This window comes from Hippichthys cyanospilos, chromosome 1 (genome assembly GCF_059441005.1).
Source record: "Hippichthys cyanospilos isolate Australia breed blue-spotted pipefish chromosome 1, RoL_Hcya_1.0, whole genome shotgun sequence".
Taxonomy (NCBI): Eukaryota; Metazoa; Chordata; class Actinopteri; order Syngnathiformes; family Syngnathidae; genus Hippichthys; species Hippichthys cyanospilos.
The window spans coordinates 29,407,498-29,429,634 of NC_142369.1; the positions used below are offsets into that span (position 1 = coordinate 29,407,498).

Below are 22,137 nucleotides of genomic sequence, written 5' to 3' on the forward strand. Positions count from 1 at the left end.
ACAGTTGCTCAGCACCCCTAAATCTCTGATCGCCCCGAGGGAATAATAAGTATTAGCGGATGCTGAAATAAATCTTCGCTGAAAGTGATGAGCACTGATGGAAATATTTTGGATGAATGTGGTTTGCCCGCACACATTCACAGGACTTTCCTCAACTTCCTGTTCAATAACGCAATAAGCTTTCTTGTGCTGGCAGACAGACCCCATGATTTGGTGTCATTTCAAACACTATCACATGTGAAATACATCTGCCAAATCAGTGCAGTCAATCAAAACAAACATTTGACTCATGCCTTCAAAATTCTTTGACTTCCTGTCACAGATTAAAAATGAATGATTGCTATAAAGCACATTAGTCCAGTTTGGCAGCACAGAAATACACCAATAGAACAGATGTGGATTTCAACATGTGGCAGCCTTTTGCCATGTGCACAGCATTCAGCTTGTGTGATCTTAAAGGCATCCATAAATCGATACGACTTTATTATATGGCTTATGGTAGAGATGTTACACAGTGTACTTTTGGGGTGAAAATGAGGTATTACCAAAGTATGTCATTCACCTATGGCAGTCTCTGACTTTGCCTTCCACAAAAACTCTCCTACTATGAATACATCCTTACATGGTCTATTATTAAATTCTATATTTTGAATAAAATATGTACTCAAACAGTATTATTATTATTACTATTAGATTTTTAAAGCCTTCTCATGAATAAGAATTGGGTGTTTTGGAATAGATGTTTTGCCTTGATGAAGTCACTGCAAACTGATGATATTGGTGATTAATGTTTGCTAAATTTGTGATGGCTCCAAGAGTGTCTTTGTCCTCTAACAATTTAAGTGCCAAATCTGGTTCAAACAGTGGAGTGCAATTTTTAACAACAATATTGCAATGGGAGTTCATGTTTGAACACTGCATAAAGTACAAACCAGAGACAAAGGAAGCATATTTATTTGGGTAACCAATGAGAGTGAATGTGAAATGTATATACAGTACTTTGTGTTACCACATCTGACAAAACAACAAAACGGCTTTGCTGCTTCAGATTGAAAAGGCAATACTGTATTCCTCCCATGGTTTAACAGTAAAACAATAGGGAGAAAATGCTTATTTATTTACATTACAATGATCATTGACGTACACTTTATTTTTATTTTATTGAAATGTACAAACATTTCTAAATTTTAATGACAAGGATCTCTATTTTGACATTTTACTTTGAGAAGTTTGTCGTCTTTACTATCCACCCGACCAGTGGTGTAGCAGATTTGAAATTATTTGAACTTCTGATTCACCAACAACATGCACTCATTCAACATAGCCTATTTTAGGATGAGGTGTGGCATTTCTTGGTCACTTCATTCATTTTATGTGTAGTAAAATGTACCAGTCATTGTTAAATGACAATAATACTTTATGCAAAAGTAAACCAAAGGCAAATTTGACCGCAGGTCACCACAAAAGTACACGAAGAATCATGCGGCAGGTAGTTTGAACAATGTCTGTCCTCAAGAGGCTTTGCATCATCATTTTCCTAGCAGCTTCCTCGTCACCCCAAAAGGATGTGTCATTGTCCTCCCTTGTTTGTATTCCATTGTTAATGAGGCAAGTACAAATGTCCACCCTTTATGCACAAAGCCCTCACCCTAGTCTTCCAATCCGTTGCTATAGTCCAATCCTCATCCATCCATCAGCAGTGGCCCTGTCCTACGCAGCACCCCCCACCACATCCCTCCATGCTAACCTCACCACCCCCAACATAGTCTTTGACACAACGCTGTTGTGGTTTTCCGGGTCTTTATGCTGCCCGTTGTCTCAGGCAGATTGAAGACCCTTTGTGTGCGTCCGCCCTGTCCTGAGTGGCCGGGAGGAACCAGCTGGGCTGCGAGTGGAGAGACAGGAATGCGCATATGAATGGACCAGTGTGTGTCGGGCACCTGCTGATAGAGGGACGACGTGACTGTATAGTTCTTCTTCATCGGCGTAACTGTCTTGTTAGCTTATACGAGCGGTGTAATATGTAATTCCCTCTGGTTATTTACTCTCATCAAAGTATCAGAGTACTGAATTGTCTGTGTCATTTGCATTTGTAGTTGTGTAGTTGATGTTGTAGATGTAGTCGGGCCCATCAATAAATGAACATTGACAATTCTCAATTTTCTGGCTATTAGCATTACTTCAAGTCAGGTGATGGACTTGACAATGTATAAAGTTCTACTTCTTTGCCTTCAAAAAGCCTTTTCGCAGTATGCGTTGGATCATTGTTGAACTCCTGTTTTGATGAAGGTGTTGTATTGCACAGTATCATGCTGCCAGCAATAGTTGTGTCATAGTGAAGGCTTGCATAAATATAGTGTTTTTCAAATTCCCCAATAATCTAATGTCCGGTCACTTCAGACAGCAAATGAGATGAGACAGAATAAAAAATATCTCTTGCGGCCAAGTAGTGAGCTCTTCAAGGTGAACTCAATCCACAAGTAATAGTATCAAAAGGGAGGAAAAAAAATCTATTATTACGCATTATACAGTAGGACTGTAAGTGGTTGGCAATTTTTTTTTTCCTAACAATGGATTATGAGTGACGTGATAATGAATGTCTGTGTGAAAATTTGTTGCTGGCAGCGATCAATTTTAACGCGCTATTACAGATCAATCACCTGCATGCATTATTCCTCAGGTTCCACCAACACACTAGCCCCTTATAACTAATGAAAAAGGAGGGGAGTGGATAAGGATCAAAAGTGAAGTTTTACTTTTATGTGATATGCAGTATGGTATGCTCTAATTGGGGTTTTCTGCACAACGAAGGGGGCCTTAAAGCTGAATGCTGCAAGTCATTAATGAAAGCTGAGTGATAGATCTAGCTAGAGGAAAAAGTTCTGTTTTATGTCATTTCCCCAAACGGTCCAGTCTCAAATATCAAAACAGTCTTTTGTGTACAGATAGGGCACCTCAAACATATAGTTTTATGATGGGGTTAGAAAAGAAATAATGTGCATAATCATGCTTGAATAAAAATAGTGTGTTTCACACTGTGAGAAAAACGTGTCATCTGAGTTTTTTGGATTTGGAAAGCGATTTCTAATAGCAATCTGCTGTAATAGACTGTCGATATATAATCTCAAAAGCCCCATTATTGTCCTCTAACTCATATGGTAGAGTTTATGACTTGTTTGGCTGGCTCTGCTCTTGAGGAGCTGACATCTTCCTAATCAATAAAAACAAACCCTACACCCAAGCAATTAGTCCAATGTAAAAAGTTAAAAGAGAAAGAAACCCACTCTCAAGCATCCCAATAACAAAACCACTGGCTTGTTGATTGCAGTTTTTTTTTGTTTTTTTTGCCCGAAGAAACCTGCATGTGATCAAAGTTCCTTTGTGTGGTTACATTTTTTTTGTAATCTATTCTCTGGTTGCTATTTTAGACCACAAGAGGATGCAAGGGCCCCATGAGCTATTAGGTAGTCTCTGGACCTTTGGTTCTCATCACATGCTTACCTGGTGAGTGGAAGATGAGCAGCAGCACTTCAAACTAGAGAGATAACAAGACACCTCCAAGAAGGAGTGGATCAAAATTGGATTATGCATCATCTCTGAGAAACAGCTCCTACATATTTGATTACATCCATACACCCCACTCCAGTGATGCGAGAACATGCATGGGGCAGACCTCCATGTGAGTCCCTCTGATGTTGACCCTTTAATGTGTGCCCATCTGCCATCTTTTTACCCAATTATTCCAGACAAGCACAGGCAGGTCCTATTCTATCAGAGCAGCCGGAAGGCTCAAAACGGGCTTACATTTACTACTGAAAATCTTTGTATCAAAGAAAACAAAAGCAATGCCATGCACAGTGGCATAGTAGTGTAGTGAGGCTTAATAATTTCATCTCCAAACTGTAAAAATATAGAATCACCGCTGCCCCCATCCCCAACCCACACCTTCCTCGTTAAAAACACACACATGTTCAAATCCACCCAACCAAGCATTGCAAACAGACCACCATCTATTTTTGATGAAAATAACATCCATTCCTGCTTAAACTTGGGCTCATTATGGTGGAAGTGGGTTGCAGGGCCAGGAAGTTTCATTGCTTTCCAAATAAATCTCACTAAACATAGCTGTAATCCAAATTCCTCATCTTGTGGAGTCCTTCCTCTGCCTCCTTACGACATGAAAGCTCTGAGAGAGTTGAGGGCATAAAAATCACACCTTTACATTCTCAACATACTGAAGAGCAATATGTCAACAGATGAGGATGAGTTAGAACTAGCTGTTTGTAACCATTAGTAACCATTGTGAGAGAATACAATTTTGGACAGTTTTCATATGGCATATTTTATTTTGTGTTTTAAAAAGTAACTACTTCCATTGAATGGTTCATTACCTCTACTACTTGCAAATCCAACCTTGATTACAGTATCACCTGGAATAACATCAACCGGCATATGTGCCAGTCAAAGCCACAAGCTAACTTCAAAAAAGCAAGAAAAAAACAAATGAGCAATTTCTTGAAAACGTTAGCGTTGAATGTTTTAAGGATTTGAGTGGAAAAAGGCTCGCTCTATCAAGTTGGGTGATCGTTGGCTGAGTGAGAGGAACGATTCGTCAGTGAGCGTAAACAGCACACTTGGCAAAGCCCTCTGAGCTCAAACACCCCCGATACCGCCCCATCTGCCCCCCAACACCCCATCCCCTTGTGCTGTGTGGCGTCAGCTGCAATGAGCTCCAGATGTGGCCTGGCACCCATCCAGTCTTTGCACTGGATGTGGTTTAGAAGGTAGTTTGGAGACACCACCCACCAGCCGACCCAATGAAAGTTGCTCGGATTTAAGTGTGAAGGTTCTGTCAAGCATTTGTATTTGTTTGATGCACAATGTGTGATGTATTTGTGTGAAGCGTATTTGTCTCCAACATGTGTTTCTTACCCAAACGGAATTTGGATTGAATATGTATTAGATATTTTCCATCAGTTTTACAATGTATTGCAATTTTTTTCACACATGATATTGTTTGTAGATGCTCAGAGGCTAAAAAAAAAAAAGATCCAGTATATTCTCACCATACCATGTAATCAACATTTATTTTCATAATCACAAAAGAAAACAACTCTCCCTTATAACGATAGCATTGTCAGCACTAATTAAACTGCATCAAATCTATTTTTCCATCGACATCTGTTGCGCAGCCCTGTTTGTGAAGCCATTTGAAAACAGAACTAGAGAATTATTGCTAGCGTGCGACAAAATTAATATGGCAAGCAAGTTTTGCCTCCCTGGAAAGACCCAATTAGTTAAAAAAAAAAGTAAATGGAAAATGTTCGTCAACCTTCAATACGGCTTTTCCAGTGTCACCGTTTAGTTGCCTTTCCTACGTTAGGCAATGTGTTAAAATTAACTGTGGCAGCCACTCTGACTTTTTATGGTCTCTCAGACCGTCGGGCGGCAAGCTTTCTAAACACGAGCAGGAAGGATGAATGAGGTCACTTCACATGCTTGGCTAAAAGCACAAACCAGTCCTTTTAGTGGACAGCTCCCCCTGCTGCCTGACATCCTGTTATCTGAACTGATAGCAGTTTATGAATTGAATTAATGTCTCAGCTATAAACATGCTAAAATAAATGACTGAGTGAACGGCATGGGCTGTCATTTAAAATGTACTTCATTTACATATAATATTCAGTTTAAAAATATTGTTTTAACGATAGAGGCACAAGAACACTATTTTTGCGTCAGACTCAAATGATATTCATAGTTAGGGTTTCATAAAGTAAAATTATTACATTTCATTATCTAGATGTCATTGACTCGTTTTTAAAAATATGCAGTTAATACAAATAACTTGCGACAGGTATCAACTATATACAAATACGATTCAAGTAAAAAGGGCAACAACAAAAAATAAAGACATCAAAATTGTTCCTTTTGTGTGAGGTGGCCTGAGCATGGCATGGGGTGGCCATGGCCATATGTACCTCCAACCTTGTCTGGATTAATTATCTCGAAAACCTATGACGCTCTTGAAGAGTCAGTTAGAGGGACGTCTTCTGGCGAAAGTCTGCAGTGAATTAATATACGACATGAACAAACTTTCACAAATAAATTACATTTTAAGGGAACCCTGTCAACTTTTATCAGCTTTAAACAATGTTACGTTGTTGATTTCTCACCCCAAACACCACCAAAGTGTTAAAATTCCTTCGTTGGCCGGCTGCATTGAGCGACACCATAAAGGGGGCGTGGCAACCACAATGCGAGATGCACGGTTCGCCGAGACGATTTACTTCCTGGTAAGAAATGTCAGCAATATTATCATAAAACATACTAGTATTTAATAAGAAATGAAATCGCCAATGTACCAAATTTAATGTATATGCATATATTTTAAGGTATAAAACTATAAGGAAGTATAAAAATACCATGATCTAGATCGATCCTATTTTATTTATTTTATAATATACACATATTGATTCTAGATTTTAAGCTAAAAATAAATTCACAAAGAACAGACGCTGCGATACATGTATTTATTTTTCGAATAGGAAAGACTAAAATGTTCGATTCATATCAATTTATAGGGCTTGATAAAATGAGAGCAACAACAAGGTGAAAGTTTGGTGTTGCACATGAACCTAAGAGCACAGTTGTCAAACTCCAGGTCTCTCGAGCTGGTATCCTGCATGTTTTCAATGTTTCTCAACTTTGTAAAAATAAATAAAGTTGATTACTTTTCATATTTGCATTATAGTTTTTGTTGTTAAAAATTAAGAAAATGGGAATTGTGGTGATAAAGTATTTGGAACATCTGACGATTTCGCCATTCACCTATTGTCATAATTTAAACAAAAGCTTCAGTATCTTAATTAATTAGAAAAGAGCAGCCAATTAAAAGTATGGTAGTGGTCACCAGCCATGTTGTCTATACTGTGAAAGACACTCAATCCGTTTGGGGGGGGATCTGGCAAACTCAAAACTTGTCAGTTGTCACAGACCAAAACAAAAAAATATAAGGACACCCTGGACTGGTTCCTGGGGTAGGTGTGTTTTGTTTCCTCTGCATGGCCATAGGGCTTTTGAACAAGCAACAGCATCTCACTTTTAGATTCGGGGCGAAGTGCACTGACCTCACTCAAATTGAAGGTTTGTTGTAGTAGTAAGTATTGCAGCAAATTGGCTTTCACATGGTTCAAAGCTTGATGGCGCTTTATTTGCTCTATGGAATTATCAAGTGGTCCAGAAGCCTGAGAAGTCAATAGTGTTGAAAATTCTATGTAGAATATTCAATGATATTTGAGAAAATGAAATAAATATGCTTATGTTACTATGTGAACAAAATACCAACTCCTTAAGATAATTTGCTACTCAATTTTATTTAAATTATAATTTCCCTATATATATATATATATATATATATATATATATATATATATATATATATATATATATATATATATATGAACTTTATTAGAAGCAATCAAGTCAAAATGTTCCCAAACAAGGGAAACTCTACCTTTTCACACAGGTTCCATTGCACCAATGGACAGTGTTAAAAAAAAACGATTGCAGGTGCACACACAGGTGTAACAGCAGCCCGAGATCCACAATCTCTTTGTGGTCGTTTTATATTTGTAATACCCGGCAAACCAACAAACCACTTCCGAAAGCAGTCACGTGGTCCAGCCGGGCAGCAAGGCTTCACGCGTCATCATTTTCGGGTCTTGCTCATATGAAGCCTGCCTCAATACACGCTTCGTGGACACAACCCTCCCATGACTCGACACAAGCCTCTGAGCCTGGGCACATTTGGTATATATTCAATTACCCATGTATTGTTATAGTAATTGTTTTAGGAGCTTTTGCAAACTTTCTTGAGGGGCCATGTGGCAGGGTAGCTGGAGTTTCTTGTTCTTCTGGCTGCAAAGTGCGGGACAGGCCTCAAGAAGCAGCTGACACACCTTTTCATGTCCTTGTTCTGCAGCCTGACCAAGCAATTTACAAAATAACAAAGTCAAGTCAGAACACTTAAAACTTGAGATGCTTCTGATTTATCACCAGGCAATACTTTAGTTCCCATTACTTCATTTTGGCAGGTCTACCTTACCTTGTGTAAAGGAGATGCACCGTCATCATCTGAGGTCATTGGGTCAGCTTTATGAAGCAGCAACAATCTAACAATTTCCTCATGACCACAGAATGCTGCCCGATGGAGAGGCGTGGCACCACCTGGTGTTTGAGGAGATGCGCAAGCTCCATTTTCAAGAAGAAACTCACATACAGGGAGATGCCCGCTACGACTTGCATAGTGCTGAAACAAAATGTGCACAATTGAAACACTTGAGATGAATGGAAAAGAAACAATAAATACAATGGGTGGTACAACATTTCAGCGCTTCGGGGAACTTACCAGAGCTGTATATCCAGCTGAATCCCTGAGGTTTGGATGGGTGCCCTTTCGGATCAGTGACTGGACTCGCCTCAAGTCTCCATGCATGGCAGCAGACCAGATGCCTGCATAAAATAAGAACTTGATAGTCACCTCAGACAATGTGCTCTCTGATGTCTCACGGTTAAACGGCGCAAACCTCGGTCAAAGTCCATCTCATTCACTGTCTGATAAACACTGGGACAGACAGGAAGGGTGCAGCACGAGCAACAGTGTTCTCCATTAGAAGCCATTGTGTTCGTCTTCACTGACATAACTAAAATTCAGCTCATTAAAGCGATAACCACCTTAACAATTGGCAAACAACTGGATGAATGATTAGTTGGGCTAAGTGGTTAAAATTGTCAACTGCAAATCGCCTTTGAGAGCCCCACAGGCAAACTTGTTACTGCTACTATTAGCTTGGTTAGAACACGAAAGACGTACATCACATAAAAAGCCTATCTTCTCGAAGGCCGCAATAAAATTGAAAAAAAAAAAAAACAACACTTGTAAATGGTATATTTCTTATTATTTGTAAAGTGATACAGAACCGACAAGATTCGATAAAGCTGCCCGAGTCACCAAATGCAACGTAACATACATATGACGTCAGTTCGATTTAGCCAATCGTAGTGCGGCTGTCACCAGACTCCTTCAATGTACTCTAGCGCGCTTGTTTATTTTAAAAATTGTAACATAAAAGCAACGTTAGTACTTTGAGATCCCTTTATTACCAACAAAGATTTTTTTACGTGACAATAATTACATCTTAAAATGTTTTAATGTGTCAAGTCTTAAGGTTTCAATGGTGTATTTTCATGTTTCCATTTGTTCCCGATTGCAGTGAAGACTCCATCAGTCTCGCGTTATTATAGCGACTGTTTACTCGCTAGCTAGCAAGCCTGAGATACGGTACATGTGAGCTGGGGGGCACAAAGTTGTTGTAAATATTCCAACAATCTACTTATAACCAAAGAGCAATAATGAGAAGAGTCACGTTATTTGTTAACGGGACGTCTAAAAATGGCAAGGTAGGTCACAACTCTAATCGCTGTTATGTAGGGACGATTGGCCTGCTAATTTGATTGTCTGTTTTAATTGGTTTCCATACGTAATATTTGTCGCGTGAATTAATTGTTTTCATTTGTTCGTTCACTCACATGGCTATGGTTCTATCATGTATGGTACTTTGTACGTATGTGGTATGCAAAGCTAATTACAGTAATCCCTGCATGAGAGCTCACAAATCCTCCTCTTCCACACGAATTAATACCGATAATTTTTTTTTTCTCAGGTTGTAGCAGTGTATGGGGCTTTGTCTGACTTACTATCTGTAGCTAGTAATAAGTTAGGAATCAAAGCATCCTGTTTATATAATGGAAAAGGAGGTCTCATCGATGACATTGCCCTAATCAGGTATGACACACAACAAAAATACAGTAAACGTGATCAATTTATGTTTACCGGTTTTTAAACACTCTCGCCATGTCTTAATAGAGACGATGACGTGCTGTATGTCTCAGAGGGCGATCCATTCATTGGTGAGTTGTGTCATGTTTGCAACTTGTGTATTCCCTTACTTGAAGCCTAAAAAATGATCACTTTTGTTTACTCATAGAATTTCAAAATGAAGTCAAAGTTGGATCTGATCAACAAGGCGCTCACACTGACTGGTTGACCCTGAACATTGGTGGTCGTCTCTTTACCACGACCAGGTATATCACATTCATTATTAATTGTTGCGTTCATACGTTTGTTGCGTTGATGCATTCATGCACTCTCCCTCTCTCATATTATTTGTTTGTTGTTTACTAAATGTGTCTGTTAGGAGTACCCTGGTAAGCAAAGAGCCTGAGAGTATGCTAGCTCACATGTTTAGAGAAAAAGGTACATTGGGGCACTAAAACATCCCAGATCTGTTAATATCATTTGTGGTCTTTGGTTGAAGTTGACTTTGTATTTTTTTTTCTCTTTGTTTGAGATGTGTGGGGAAACAAGCAAGATGAGCATGGGGCTTACCTCATCGACCGTAGTCCTGAATACTTTGAGCCCATTCTTAATTACTTGAGGCATGGCCAGCTCATTGTCAATGAGGGCATAAATATAAGAGGTAAGGATAAGATTATAATTACTGACCTTAAGCAACATTAATGTGTAGTAGGGTTCAACAGTTAATCAAATTCAAATCGGTATTGCAAAATAATACAATGCAATTTTCAAATCAGAGGCTACATTTTTGTTTTTTTTTGGAGTGGGGGGGGGGGGGGGGGGGGGGTACAGTTCATTGTTTTATTGAACATGAAAAGTTGGAATGATAACGCTCCAGACATGCTTGCACTATTGTAATATGATTTGAATTAACTGATTGAAACAATAATTGTTTCAGGATTTTGTAAAGACGTCGTAGTAATGCTTAAACCAGGGGTAAGCAACTCCAGTCCTAGAGAACCGCTGTCCTGCATGTATTCAATCTCTCCCTTCTATTACACACCTGAGTCCAATGATCAGGATTTTTGTCAATCTACTGCAGAGCTTGCTGATTATTTGAATCAAGTGTGATGTAGGATAGAGACATCAAAAACATTTGTCTCTCTTGGAACGGGGTTGCCTTTCCTCTGTTTAAACCACTGCAAGTCACAGTCATAAGTAACTTATTGACAAAGACAAACGTCATTTATATTACTTCATGGTTCATTTGCATTTATTTTACCAAAAGTCTAACCTGTGAAGCCAAACAACATTTATGTGTAATAAAATCTATTATTCCTTATTATAATACAAATGAAAAATAATTGCTTGTGTTTGTCAAAAAGCACAAACACATACCCTTGTTAAAAATCATTTCATATTAAATCACAGTATTGATGGGGTTAAACAAAGTTGTAATTAGATTATCTTCCAATATCTTTGATTTCTTATAATGTGTGGATATGAACAGTGGTAAAAACTTTCTTCTAGGTGTTCTTGAGGAGGCTCGTTTTTTTGGGATTGAGCAACTTGCCGATCAGTTGGAGTTGGTTATCAAGGTAATGTTAATTGACATTCTCAAGAAGCGTCACTATATTCCTCCTTTGTATCTGACCTGGCAAATATGCACTGTGTTACCAGAACTCGCAGCCGCCTGAAGACCATTCTCCCATTTCCCGCAAGGAGTTTGTGCGTTTTCTTTTGGCTACGCCCACTAAGTCTGAGCTCCGTTGCCAGGTAATGCGAGTTAAAAAAAAAAAAAAAAAAAAAGACACAGTGGGCCCCCAGTTTACGAAATCAATTCGTTCCGCGGTTGGAATCGTTACGCGAATTCACCATATGGCGGGCAATCCAAACCAATGTTAATTAGCTAATGCGTATAAAAATCATCAAAACTGTATATACATATTAAAAATTGGTACCAAAATAGTACAGTAAGTGCCACTTATATATAATGTACATGTATGCACTTAAATAACATAATAAATCAAAAATATATATAACAGATTTATTTACCTTCAAAGTGACATGACAAGCTTGTTATCGCCATATTCCCCAGTGAGCGTAGCCTACCCTAGGCTATCTTAGCCTTCTTCATATTTCTTGATTATCCATACTAATTATCTTCTTACTTCTCTCTTTAACATCACCAGCAAACATGACCCATGGTTAACCAATTCAAGTTTGAATTAAGCACTAAAATGCGCAATGAATACAATATTGAAAGCGCTCTAAAAATTGAAAGCTCTAAAGTCTTTAGTCAGCCATCTTTGTGACCCCGTGCGCTGACAATAGCAGACCACTATCTTAGTGACCCGTGACACTGAGTAATAGTAGACCAGTATCTTAGGGAGCTGTGACGCCGACCAATAGCGGACCAGCATTGTGCTGATGTAAGCAGTGACGCGTGTGACGTATGACCACGTTGCCCTGAGTAGACACACGCGCACACTGACCGTCACGTTCGACTTGAATTTAAACACCATTTAGTACTCGTGCAATTTGGTTGTGAAAAGTAAATCAGATAGCTGAACTGCATTATATTTTTCCCAAAAGATATGATTAGACCTGATGAAATGTTTTGTGTGTGTGCTCATTGTTTTAGGGTCTTAATTTCAGTGGTGCAGATTTGTCCCGGCTTGATTTGCGCTATATAAATTTCAAGATGGCGAATCTCAGCCGCTGCAATCTGACACATGCAAACCTGTGTTGCTCCAATCTGGAGCGGGCCGATCTGTCTGGAGCCAACCTGGATGTGAGTCAAACCTCTTTTACTTTGCTATGTGTCATTTGCCATACAATTACGATAGCGTGCATCGGCAGGTGACCAGTCTAGAGTATAGCACACGTCTCGCCCAGTTATGTGAAATGGGCTCCATCCTACCTGTGACCCTAGTGAGGATAAACAGTCCAAAAAATAGATGGGCGATTAGTTGGCGATTTGGCATTCAGACAGTGAACAATGCGGTGTTTATTTCATGTTGGTTACTTCACACCTCCTGCCCACTCAGCCATGTGAAGACAAAGCTGATCTGTTCACACATGCACCCACACAGACCAAATTAAGCACATAAGAAACACACACACGAATGTTTTACAAGTGGGATCTAATTTTTTACATTTGCAGTAAAACACACTGATTGGTAAAGCTTTGGTCTCTCAAAGGGTGCTAACTTACAAGGTGTGAAGATGCTCTGCTCCAATGCAGAGGGAGCCTCTCTCAAAGGGTGCAACTTTGAAGATCCATCTGGGCTGAAGGCCAACCTGGAAGGTAATCCATCTCACACCTTTAGCCAAGACAGCTGTGGTCACATTTTAGTGATTTTGTTATGAGTCAATATCGTTGCAAAAAGGTGCGAACCTGAAAGGAGTCGACATGGAAGGAAGTCAAATGACTGGCATTAACCTGCGGGTGGCCACTCTGAAAAATGCAAAGCTGAAAAACTGCAACCTGCGGGGCGCCACTTTAGCAGGGACGGATCTTGAGGTGAGATCAATCAATCACAGCCATTAACACTTAATAAATCACTAGCCTAACCACGTTTGTGATGTCTTATGGCTTAAATAAAGCAGCAGAAGTGGTCAATTGTGTTCATATTTAAAACAAAACATTTTGACAGCTTTATCCATTCCAGAATAGAAACCGGGGATGGGCATTATAAATGCTGAAGGGCAGCACAGTTCTTTGAGTGCTATTGGGGGTGGGGTATATGTAGGGAGGGTGGCATTGGACCACACATTTACTAAACAGATGGAAGTCTAAAACTACGCTTTGAATTTAGACAAATATATGCGCTTGATGTATTTATTTTTTCATAGCACATTTCACATTGGACGTGTAGAGATCCACTCACACAACAACCAAGTGTTTGAAGCAAACCACATAATAACAACATATTGTGACACCCCCACCCTCCCAAATGCAGTGTTTTCTCTCCTACAAATGATCAAGGCACAGCACAAAGCTGTCCTGCAGATGAACCTCTTAACTTCACAGTGAATGTTCTTGTTTGTTATTTTTTTTAATCCCAATATGTGTACCTTCCTGCAGAACTGCGACCTGTCTGGCTGTGATCTACAGGAAGCTAACCTGAGGGGGTCCAATGTGAAAGGAGCCATTTTCGAAGAGATGCTGACACCGCTCCACATGTCACAGAGCGTTCGATAAAGAGCATGCAAGTCATTTCAACTAATGCCCGCTCCTTTAATCACTTAACTACTATAGCCTCTGATGGTGTAGTCCCTCACTTTCATTGTTTTTACCTGCATTTAGCGCAGGTAATTGTATACACTTCCATGACTTTCCACCTATCTCATGTTAGCTTTAATTATCGCACTATTTATCCAGGGTCGTGTTGGATGTATTTTTGTGTCTCTAAAGCCATCCATCCATTTTCTTCCCCTTGTACGAGGTTGGGTGGCCACGGCAAAACTTTAAGCAGGGAAGCCTAGACTTTCTGACGAAACTCCTGACACCAGTCACCTGTATGCCAGTATCACCCTCCATTATATCCATCGAGATAAATGGTTGAACGCCATCTCCAAGCCCTCAAATTACATGTATACTGGCTTAGCGAACTCCCATGCACACTCAAGGACCCTATAGAGCAGTGGTCCCCAACCTTTTGATCACCGCGGCCCGGTCAACGCCTTAGATTTAGACTGGGGGGGGGGGGGGGGCGTGCTGGCTGCTCTATTTTCACATTTATATTGATTTATATTGCGGACCGGCGGCGGGAGGGGGGCTGCTTTAAAAACCACATCACAAACGTATGGACGGGGCTTTCTGTCGCTGTTGTACTTTTTGTCCACTTTTTTTTTTTTCTCGAGGAGAGGGGAGGGGAGTGGATCGAGCTTGCTGTGCACTTTACGGTAGATCCCGGAAAGAAGAGCATTGCTGAGAACTTTCACTTTTCTGGGATGTGACAGAGTCGATATTTTCACTGACAGCACCTTTATTCTTTGCAGCAATACTCGGTAATACCGGTACCAGTTGATCCACGGACCGGTGCCGGTCCGCGGACCGGGGGTTGGGGACCACTGCCATAGAGGGTGAAAAGCTGGTCTACTGTTCCATGGTCTCAAAACATCCCGAGCCTTTTGGAGCTCTTAGCCCGCCTCAGAAACCTCAGGCTCCACTTCCTCAAAGGAAGGCGTTTTGCTGGATTCAAGCAGGTCTTTGAAGTATTTTCTCCAGAGATTCACAATGTCCAGAGTCGAGGTCAGCAGTGCCCTGTTATTACAGTGCAGTATCTTGTTGGTGGGCTGCTTCCCCCTCCTGAGATGTCGAATGATAGACCAGAATTTCTTCATAGCCATCCAATTATCATTTCTCCATTGCATTGCCAAATTCCTGTCGTGTCTGAGTTTTTATCTCAGCACCCACCAAAGCTAAATTCCACTAGGCTGGTCAGCACCCATCAGCTGCCTCAGGAGTCCCACAGACCAAAAACACTCAATAGGACTCTTGAGCCTGATGGCATTCCTCACTTCTGGGGTCCACCAACAGGTTCAGAGACTTGCTTTTAAGATGAGGACTGACAACTTTAAAGCCACAGCTCCGCTCCTCCACCTTGACAATGGAAGGCACTTGGTCTAACTGTCCCCTGCTTCTCTCAGGATATGCTACAAATTCGGCTGGATATGGGATTTGAAGGTCTTTCTGACAGGACGCTTTACCAGAAATGCCCAGCAGACCCTTGCAACACAGTTGGGTCTCTGAGATCAGCCTGGCATCTTACCGCACTTTCTGAGCCAACATACCAATAAGTACGGATCAGTTGACAACCCCACACTTCTCTTCACACTAGTGTGGAAAGCATGCAGCTGCAAGGCCAATGAAACAAAGTTAATTATCAAACTGGGGCCTAGGGTGTTCTGGTGGCAAGTGTACATATGTGCACACCCATATGTCAGGATACAGTGTTCTTGATGAACAAATGACTTGCTCAGAAGGACAATAGCAGACTATTAGTGTAGGGGTGGGCATCCTCCCGACCACACCCACTTATATATATATATATATATATATATATATATATATATATATATATATATATATATATATATATATATATATATATATATATATATATATAATACACACCTTATGTGTTTTACATCAACAATGAACCTTATTTAGAATGTCATATGTACTGTACCTTGGATGCAGTATTTCCACCATAATTTCACAAGCAGTAAGCACTTTGCCGACAGGGCTTGTTCATACTGACTGGAGAGCTCATTGGCTATCTCTCTGATCAAATGGCTCGTCGTCCTGACTCTTCAGTGCCTGAAGCCACCGGTGGCATTCCAAAGCCCCCCTGCACTCTGCGGCAGCCACGACTGTCAAGCCAGGGGACTGGCAAGGTTCTGGGCTGCGCCAAGATCTCTCATCAAGTCAGATGGACTCGTCGAAAGTTTTTTGTGATTGGCAAAATTTTCTCCCAAGCTTCATCGAGTAGTACATATGAAATTGTGAGTATGCTGACGACAACACCCCACTCAGTCGCAAATGGTCATGCTTTAGAACCACCTTCTAGATCACAGGTGTCGAACTGTGGTCCTGCATGTTTTTGAACTCTCTCGCTAACAAACCTGATTCACATTATTAGGATCATTTTGAAACTCCTGCAGAGCTTGCTAATCAATTGAATCAGGTGTGTTGGGGAGAGAAAACCAGCAAGCATGCATGGTATCGACACCTATGTTCTAGACGGTCCTTAAAACCAGTTAATTGTAACCTCTCAGACCCGAAAAAGTCAAATGCAAAATCATCGACTTGGGGCCAACCAAGGCCATCTTGATGTGGAACCAGGCATATAGCAAAGTGCCACAAGAAGGGTAGCTAGTCTGAAATGTCCTTTGATGCTTGGGCATAAACAACAGTTTGGCCCCATCACCCCAACAAAACGGGGATCAGCATTGCCTCTTAAGGCTATTCCCAGTCCCTCCACATGGACACAGGCCCTGTCGTCAGGCACTCGACGGGCACCGTTTCCAGAGCTCCGCGTCTAGGCGAGGGAATACAAAGTCGGAAAATGTCTCCTCATCATTGGGGGATCTTGAGCTTTGCTTTGTCTGGTCCCATACTTAGGACCTGTCTGTCATGAGTCTTCCCGACAGGGGAATAACTCCCCAAACAACTCAGCCCCTAGGATCAATGGGACACACAAAACCCTCAATAAGGTGGCAGGTTATGGAAAGGCTTTTCATCTTCATATTTGACAAAACAAATTGTGTGTTTATCTCAAAGTGTCTGGATGCAATCCAAGGATAACAATCATTTGGTGTTCGGCACTATAATTTATACTTATGTATGGTTTACATTATATTAGCTGATTTAATAGGAAGTTCAAACCAGACTGGTTACAGTTTCTCAATGCTGCTGCAGAAGAACCAGTAATGGTCTTGATTTCAAATGACTGTGTTGCTGTACCTTTCTCCAAAAGTAACTTTGGCCTGGCACAACGCTCTATACATGAAAGCCAAAGCCACAGGAGAGCAGTGTCAAGGCTCAAAGTGCTGTGAAACTATAAGACTAGCTAGATGTCAACACAGCTCAGGTATGCAATACATAGTTTACAGCTATCACCTTTGTTTCTTACAACACTCAGATCTTTTGTGCTCAAAAAGCTTATCCATCTTCCTGCGCTCTGTGGATCTACCTCTTTTTATTGCATCAATGATCCATTTGCATGTCTTCAACTGTCGCGCTGCATACTAAAATGTTGATGTAGGTCAAAGTCACCACTTTCCTGATCCTGATCACTTTTTAAATTAAGAGACAATTTCATCTTGTTATGCTTGAAGGTTCTAGTTACATGTTCAGTATCATTGTCTGTGGTTTTTCATGTATCTCACTTAATCATGCTTTGAACATATTTGCACAAGTAAGCGTATATCTTTTCATCCCCAAAAATGTAAATTGTGTATTCCTGTGTTCCTATGTATATTGAATCCAGTGCTTCCAAAACTTTCCAAAAAGGTTGTAAATAGATTTAGAGAGATGTTCTTTTGTCAAGGGACCATCTTCTCCTTGCTGGAATGTGTCTGTCTGCATGCGTTTGTTCATCTTTGAGCGGTCAAGAACATTTAGCTGCAGCGTACCGCTGCTCAGATGCAATACTTTTTACTCTGTTTAACAGAAGGTACCAAGCTTGTGAGAATGATTGATGAAGGTAGTGTTGGTCTATCACACCGTTAGTGTGTAACCCAAAGGAAGTTACGGGATTATTTATTTGAAAACATTGTGAATGCAATAAGGAGCGATGTTTGTTTTGTTTTGCCCCGGGGTGTATATCTCCTCGTTAATGAATATTGCACTTGACTGTGGAAATACGTTTCCAGTATTTGACTGTTAAATAAACTCATTGAAATTGGATAAACCCCGTCCGTCTTTTTTTTTTTTTAGCCGTTATTTGTCATTTCTTCAATGTACAAGGCTGTCTCAGTAGAATCAGATATTTTGGAAAAGCTGCAATTCATATCAACAAAGTTTCAAAAACGTTCAGTATTTGTTGCATATAAACGAATATGGTTTTTAGAAGGCATATTCCTACCCAGTTTTGATCATTAAAGTAGATTTCTTTTGTAGAATGGTCATGTTTTTAGCTTTAAACAACAGTATAGTAAAAATTCTATAAGAAAGACAAATAAAATGAAATGCTGTATTTCATTGTAGTAAGTCCATATGAGTTTTACCTTTTGAGTAGGTCTACAGAAAAAAAAAATGTTATTTAATTATGGAGCTGCACGTGTGTGCCTTTTTAAGAGCACATTAATCCCCTCCCCCCGAGGTTCAGGGTAGCTTAATCCTACTTTGAGAGCCCCTGGAGTGAATTGAATAATGCTTGGGCAGGGAAGAAAAGCGAATATATACCTTAGATGATGCTCTGCTTGCTCCACTAAATGACAGCAGACAACTGAAAGCAGCTTGCTTCTTACAACAAAGGTAAAGTGGACTTGTTGTGTTTATGTATTTTGCCGTTAAAAATAATGTATTTCCTGCTTATGCAAAAAACAACCTTAGCTTCTCCAGAGTATAGCGATGAAGTCTTGGGTGCTGTGGCTGCTGATTTTGGCAACATCAGCACAAGTGATCAATAGTCAGCACTGGTCTTATGGGTTGAACCCTGGGGGGAAAAGAGATCTGCGCACTTTAGGCCTACAAACCAAACTACCGGTAAGGACCAGTACCATGACAGTCATTTGTTTGTTCATTCATTCATTCTATTCTAGTATAAAATGTATGTGTTTTTCCTCGAAAGATAGTTGGCGGCTTTGAACATCTGGACATCCCTCGCAGAGTTCCGACATGTGGAGACCTGTCATATTTAGCCAAAATTTGCCGGATGAAAGAATTTCATGTAAGTTCGGCATTTACTGCACTCCCCAATAAGAAAGAGACCACTTTCAAGACTCTCAAGTAGTCACTGATATCAGTACTTTTGATACATAAAGATTCCCCCAAAAAGAACATTTTATTCTGAATATTGCATGACAACGAGCAGATTTCTATTGTAATGTTTAGATCCTCAAATGTAAAGCCCCACAAGATTGCTACTGATACAGCTTGGAATTTTATAGTGCGTTCAGGGACCTAAGGATGATTAACATGAACTCAGCTGGTAGTTAAAATGTAGTGATCTGTCTATAGCCTGTATGAGTGTTTGTGTAAGCATGTGACAAAATGCTTTTGACCTTTATTTTGTCAAAATTCCATCATGTTTTTTTTTTTTTTTTTAAATTCGCATTGAGACCTTTTTTTTTCTTTTAGGCCATCTTTGCTGGAAGGCAGTCTGGACAAAAGTTAAAAATAAAATGATTTGTTGTGCAATAAATGTTCATAGTGACATGCCCGCGTCGGTCTTTACATTGTGTTTTTTGTGTATGTGTTTTACTGTGTTCCCGATGTAAAAAGTTAAATGATTAAAATGTATAATTGGAGTAGGACCTTAGTGCTATGATTCACAAATAAACCCTTCTTGCCTACCTTTCAGATATCGATCCTTCCTTCTCATCTATCTTCCTTTTTCCCCTGTGCCTCAAATCCATTTATCTCATCTGATTTCCTTCCTTAATCTCTCCATCGCTTCATTTTCCTTGTTTATCTCCATTCTAATCCATCTACCTTTCTTACCCTTATATTTTGTTTGCACTTGTTTGTGTCTGTCCCTCTTTCCATCTTGCTTATTTTCCCCCTAATGCTATTATTTACCATTCCAATTTAAGTTGATTTGGTTTTTCTTAAAATAAAAATTGGTGGCAGATCTATCGATCTTTCTTTCCCTCAACCCACCCACACCCTACTGTGTGCAGCATGCTCTCAAGATGAATGAGCAAGTTAAAGCGGTAGGTGAGGCATTCATTCCACCTTTTGTCATTTCAATTCCTCATCTTCCCCTCTTTTATCATGCAATAATCCACACATCCTGTCAGTCTCCTTGGAGTTATTTATATTCATTATGAATGTGAAGGTTGAGCCTAATCTCATTCTCTACGATAATGTTTTCCTTTTTTTTTTTTCTTTCACGCAGTAGACAACAAAGCCTTTCTGTTTCAGGTTGCCTTTAAATAAAATAACGGTCACGCAATGGCATGTTAAAACAAGTACTGTAGTTCAAAAATCCTGTCCAAAACTGACTAGTTTATTAAAACTGAGACATTGGCCGTAATTTGATATTCCACCACTAAACGGCGCTAAAAAACTACTTCACGTTTCATCGATCCATCTAACATTTTCTTTATGTATGGATAGAAGGAAGTTAAAGTAGCTTTCTAGCTAGTTTGAGCTCGCTTTCACAACTGATAATGAACATTAAAGAAATACACACACACGCACACCCACACACACGCACACACACATCTCGTGGGGCCAAAAGTTATTGGGAACCTAAATGTGCAAGCTCACCCATTTAAAAAGAGAGGTTTGTCATTTTCAAACGCACACATACATAAAGCGTGAAAGAAAAAAAAAGATATCCAGAAAATCACATCGAATTATTTTTAAATAGTTAATTTGTGAAAATGGGTGGCCAATAAGTCTCGGGCAGCCAGAAAAAGTCACTTTTAATACTTTGTAATGTAGCCTTGGTTGGCACTGAGGTCAAACGCTTCCTGTAGTTCACGACCAGGTCTACACACATTATTTTGTCCCACTCCTCTTCCATCTCTTCTTTAGAGCTGTTATGTTTGAGATCTGTCACACAACGTGGCATTTCAATTCCCTCCACAAGTTTTTGAGTGGCTTGAGTTCTAGAGACTGGCTAGGCCACTCCAGAACCTTGATATGTTTTTTTTACATTTTTTTAATGGAGCCACTCATTTCTTTCCCTGACTGCGTGCTTTGGATCGTTATAATGCTGGAAGACCCAGCCACATTTCATCTTCAATTCTTGCTATTGATTCCCAAGGCATGATGTTTCCACCTCCATGATTCACAGTGGGTATGGTATTCTTGGGATGTCACTCTACATTCTTCTTCCTCCAAACACAGCGAGTGCTGTTTAAACCAAAAGGTTTAATTTTGGTCTCATCTGACCACATCACATTCTCCCAGTCCTCCACTTTTAAGTCCGGATGGTCTTTAGCAAATTTCAGAGGAGCCTTTCAGATGAGTTTCGTGTAGTAAGGAAACTTTTCGAGCAATGCAGGATTTCACCACATGACGACGTAGTGTATACTTATTGTCAGCGCTGTGATGGGGGTCCCAGATGTTTTCATTTCACCGACCTGTTCCCGCCATGTAGTTTTGGGCTGATTCCTCACTGTTCTCAGGATCATTTGAACCCCACTATTTGAGATCTTGCATGGAGCCCCACTCTGAGGGAGATGGTCAGTGATATTATACTTCTTCCATTTTCTAATAATGTTTCCAACTGTTAATCTTTTCTCACAAAGTTACTGTTCTGTGCAGTTGTTCAATTTTATCTCTCTGAAGCACCCTAGTCTTGGGCATGGTGAAGACTGGCGTTTGACTGTTTGAAGGTGTGTGCATTTGTCTCAAACATATAATCAGTTCAAAAAGGTGCCATTCATACAGTTACCAATTGGAGGCTCAAGTAAGTGGTCACCGGTCTTCGAGGGTCAGAAAGGTTGCTTGTTTTCCAGCTTCCCAATACTTATGGGACACCAACTTTCACAAATAAATAAAACTCAACCAATGTGATTTCCTAGATTTTTATTTTATTTTTTTACATTCTGTGTCACATACTTGACGGTGTTCACCTAGTGAGGGAAAT

General features: G+C 40.1%; 2 protein-coding genes across 2 annotated transcripts; one reads left to right on the plus strand and one right to left on the minus strand.

Annotated features, from left to right (window-relative positions):
- Positions 1-7,474: 7,474 nt before the first annotated feature.
- On the minus strand, positions 7,475-9,030 carry ankrd39 (ankyrin repeat domain 39). The gene is made up of 4 exons (XM_088424003.1): positions 8,586-9,030; positions 8,408-8,511; positions 8,105-8,308; positions 7,475-7,982 (listed from the first exon to the last, which is right to left on the minus strand). The coding sequence occupies exons 1-4, from the start codon at positions 8,698-8,700 to the stop codon at positions 7,836-7,838; spliced, it is 570 nt and encodes a 189-aa protein (XP_088280129.1). The 5' UTR covers positions 8,701-9,030; the 3' UTR covers positions 7,475-7,835.
- Positions 9,031-9,164: 134 nt separating this feature from the next.
- Positions 9,165-14,854, plus strand: kctd9a (potassium channel tetramerization domain containing 9a). Its single transcript, XM_088431343.1, has 12 exons — positions 9,165-9,459; positions 9,723-9,844; positions 9,926-9,969; positions 10,047-10,143; positions 10,257-10,315; positions 10,410-10,538; positions 11,387-11,454; positions 11,537-11,632; positions 12,501-12,650; positions 13,061-13,166; positions 13,249-13,382; positions 13,947-14,854. Exons 1-12 carry the CDS (start codon positions 9,412-9,414, stop codon positions 14,061-14,063), a joined length of 1,170 nt encoding a protein of 389 aa, XP_088287469.1. The 5' UTR covers positions 9,165-9,411; the 3' UTR covers positions 14,064-14,854.
- The last annotated feature ends 7,283 nt before the right edge of the window (positions 14,855-22,137 follow it).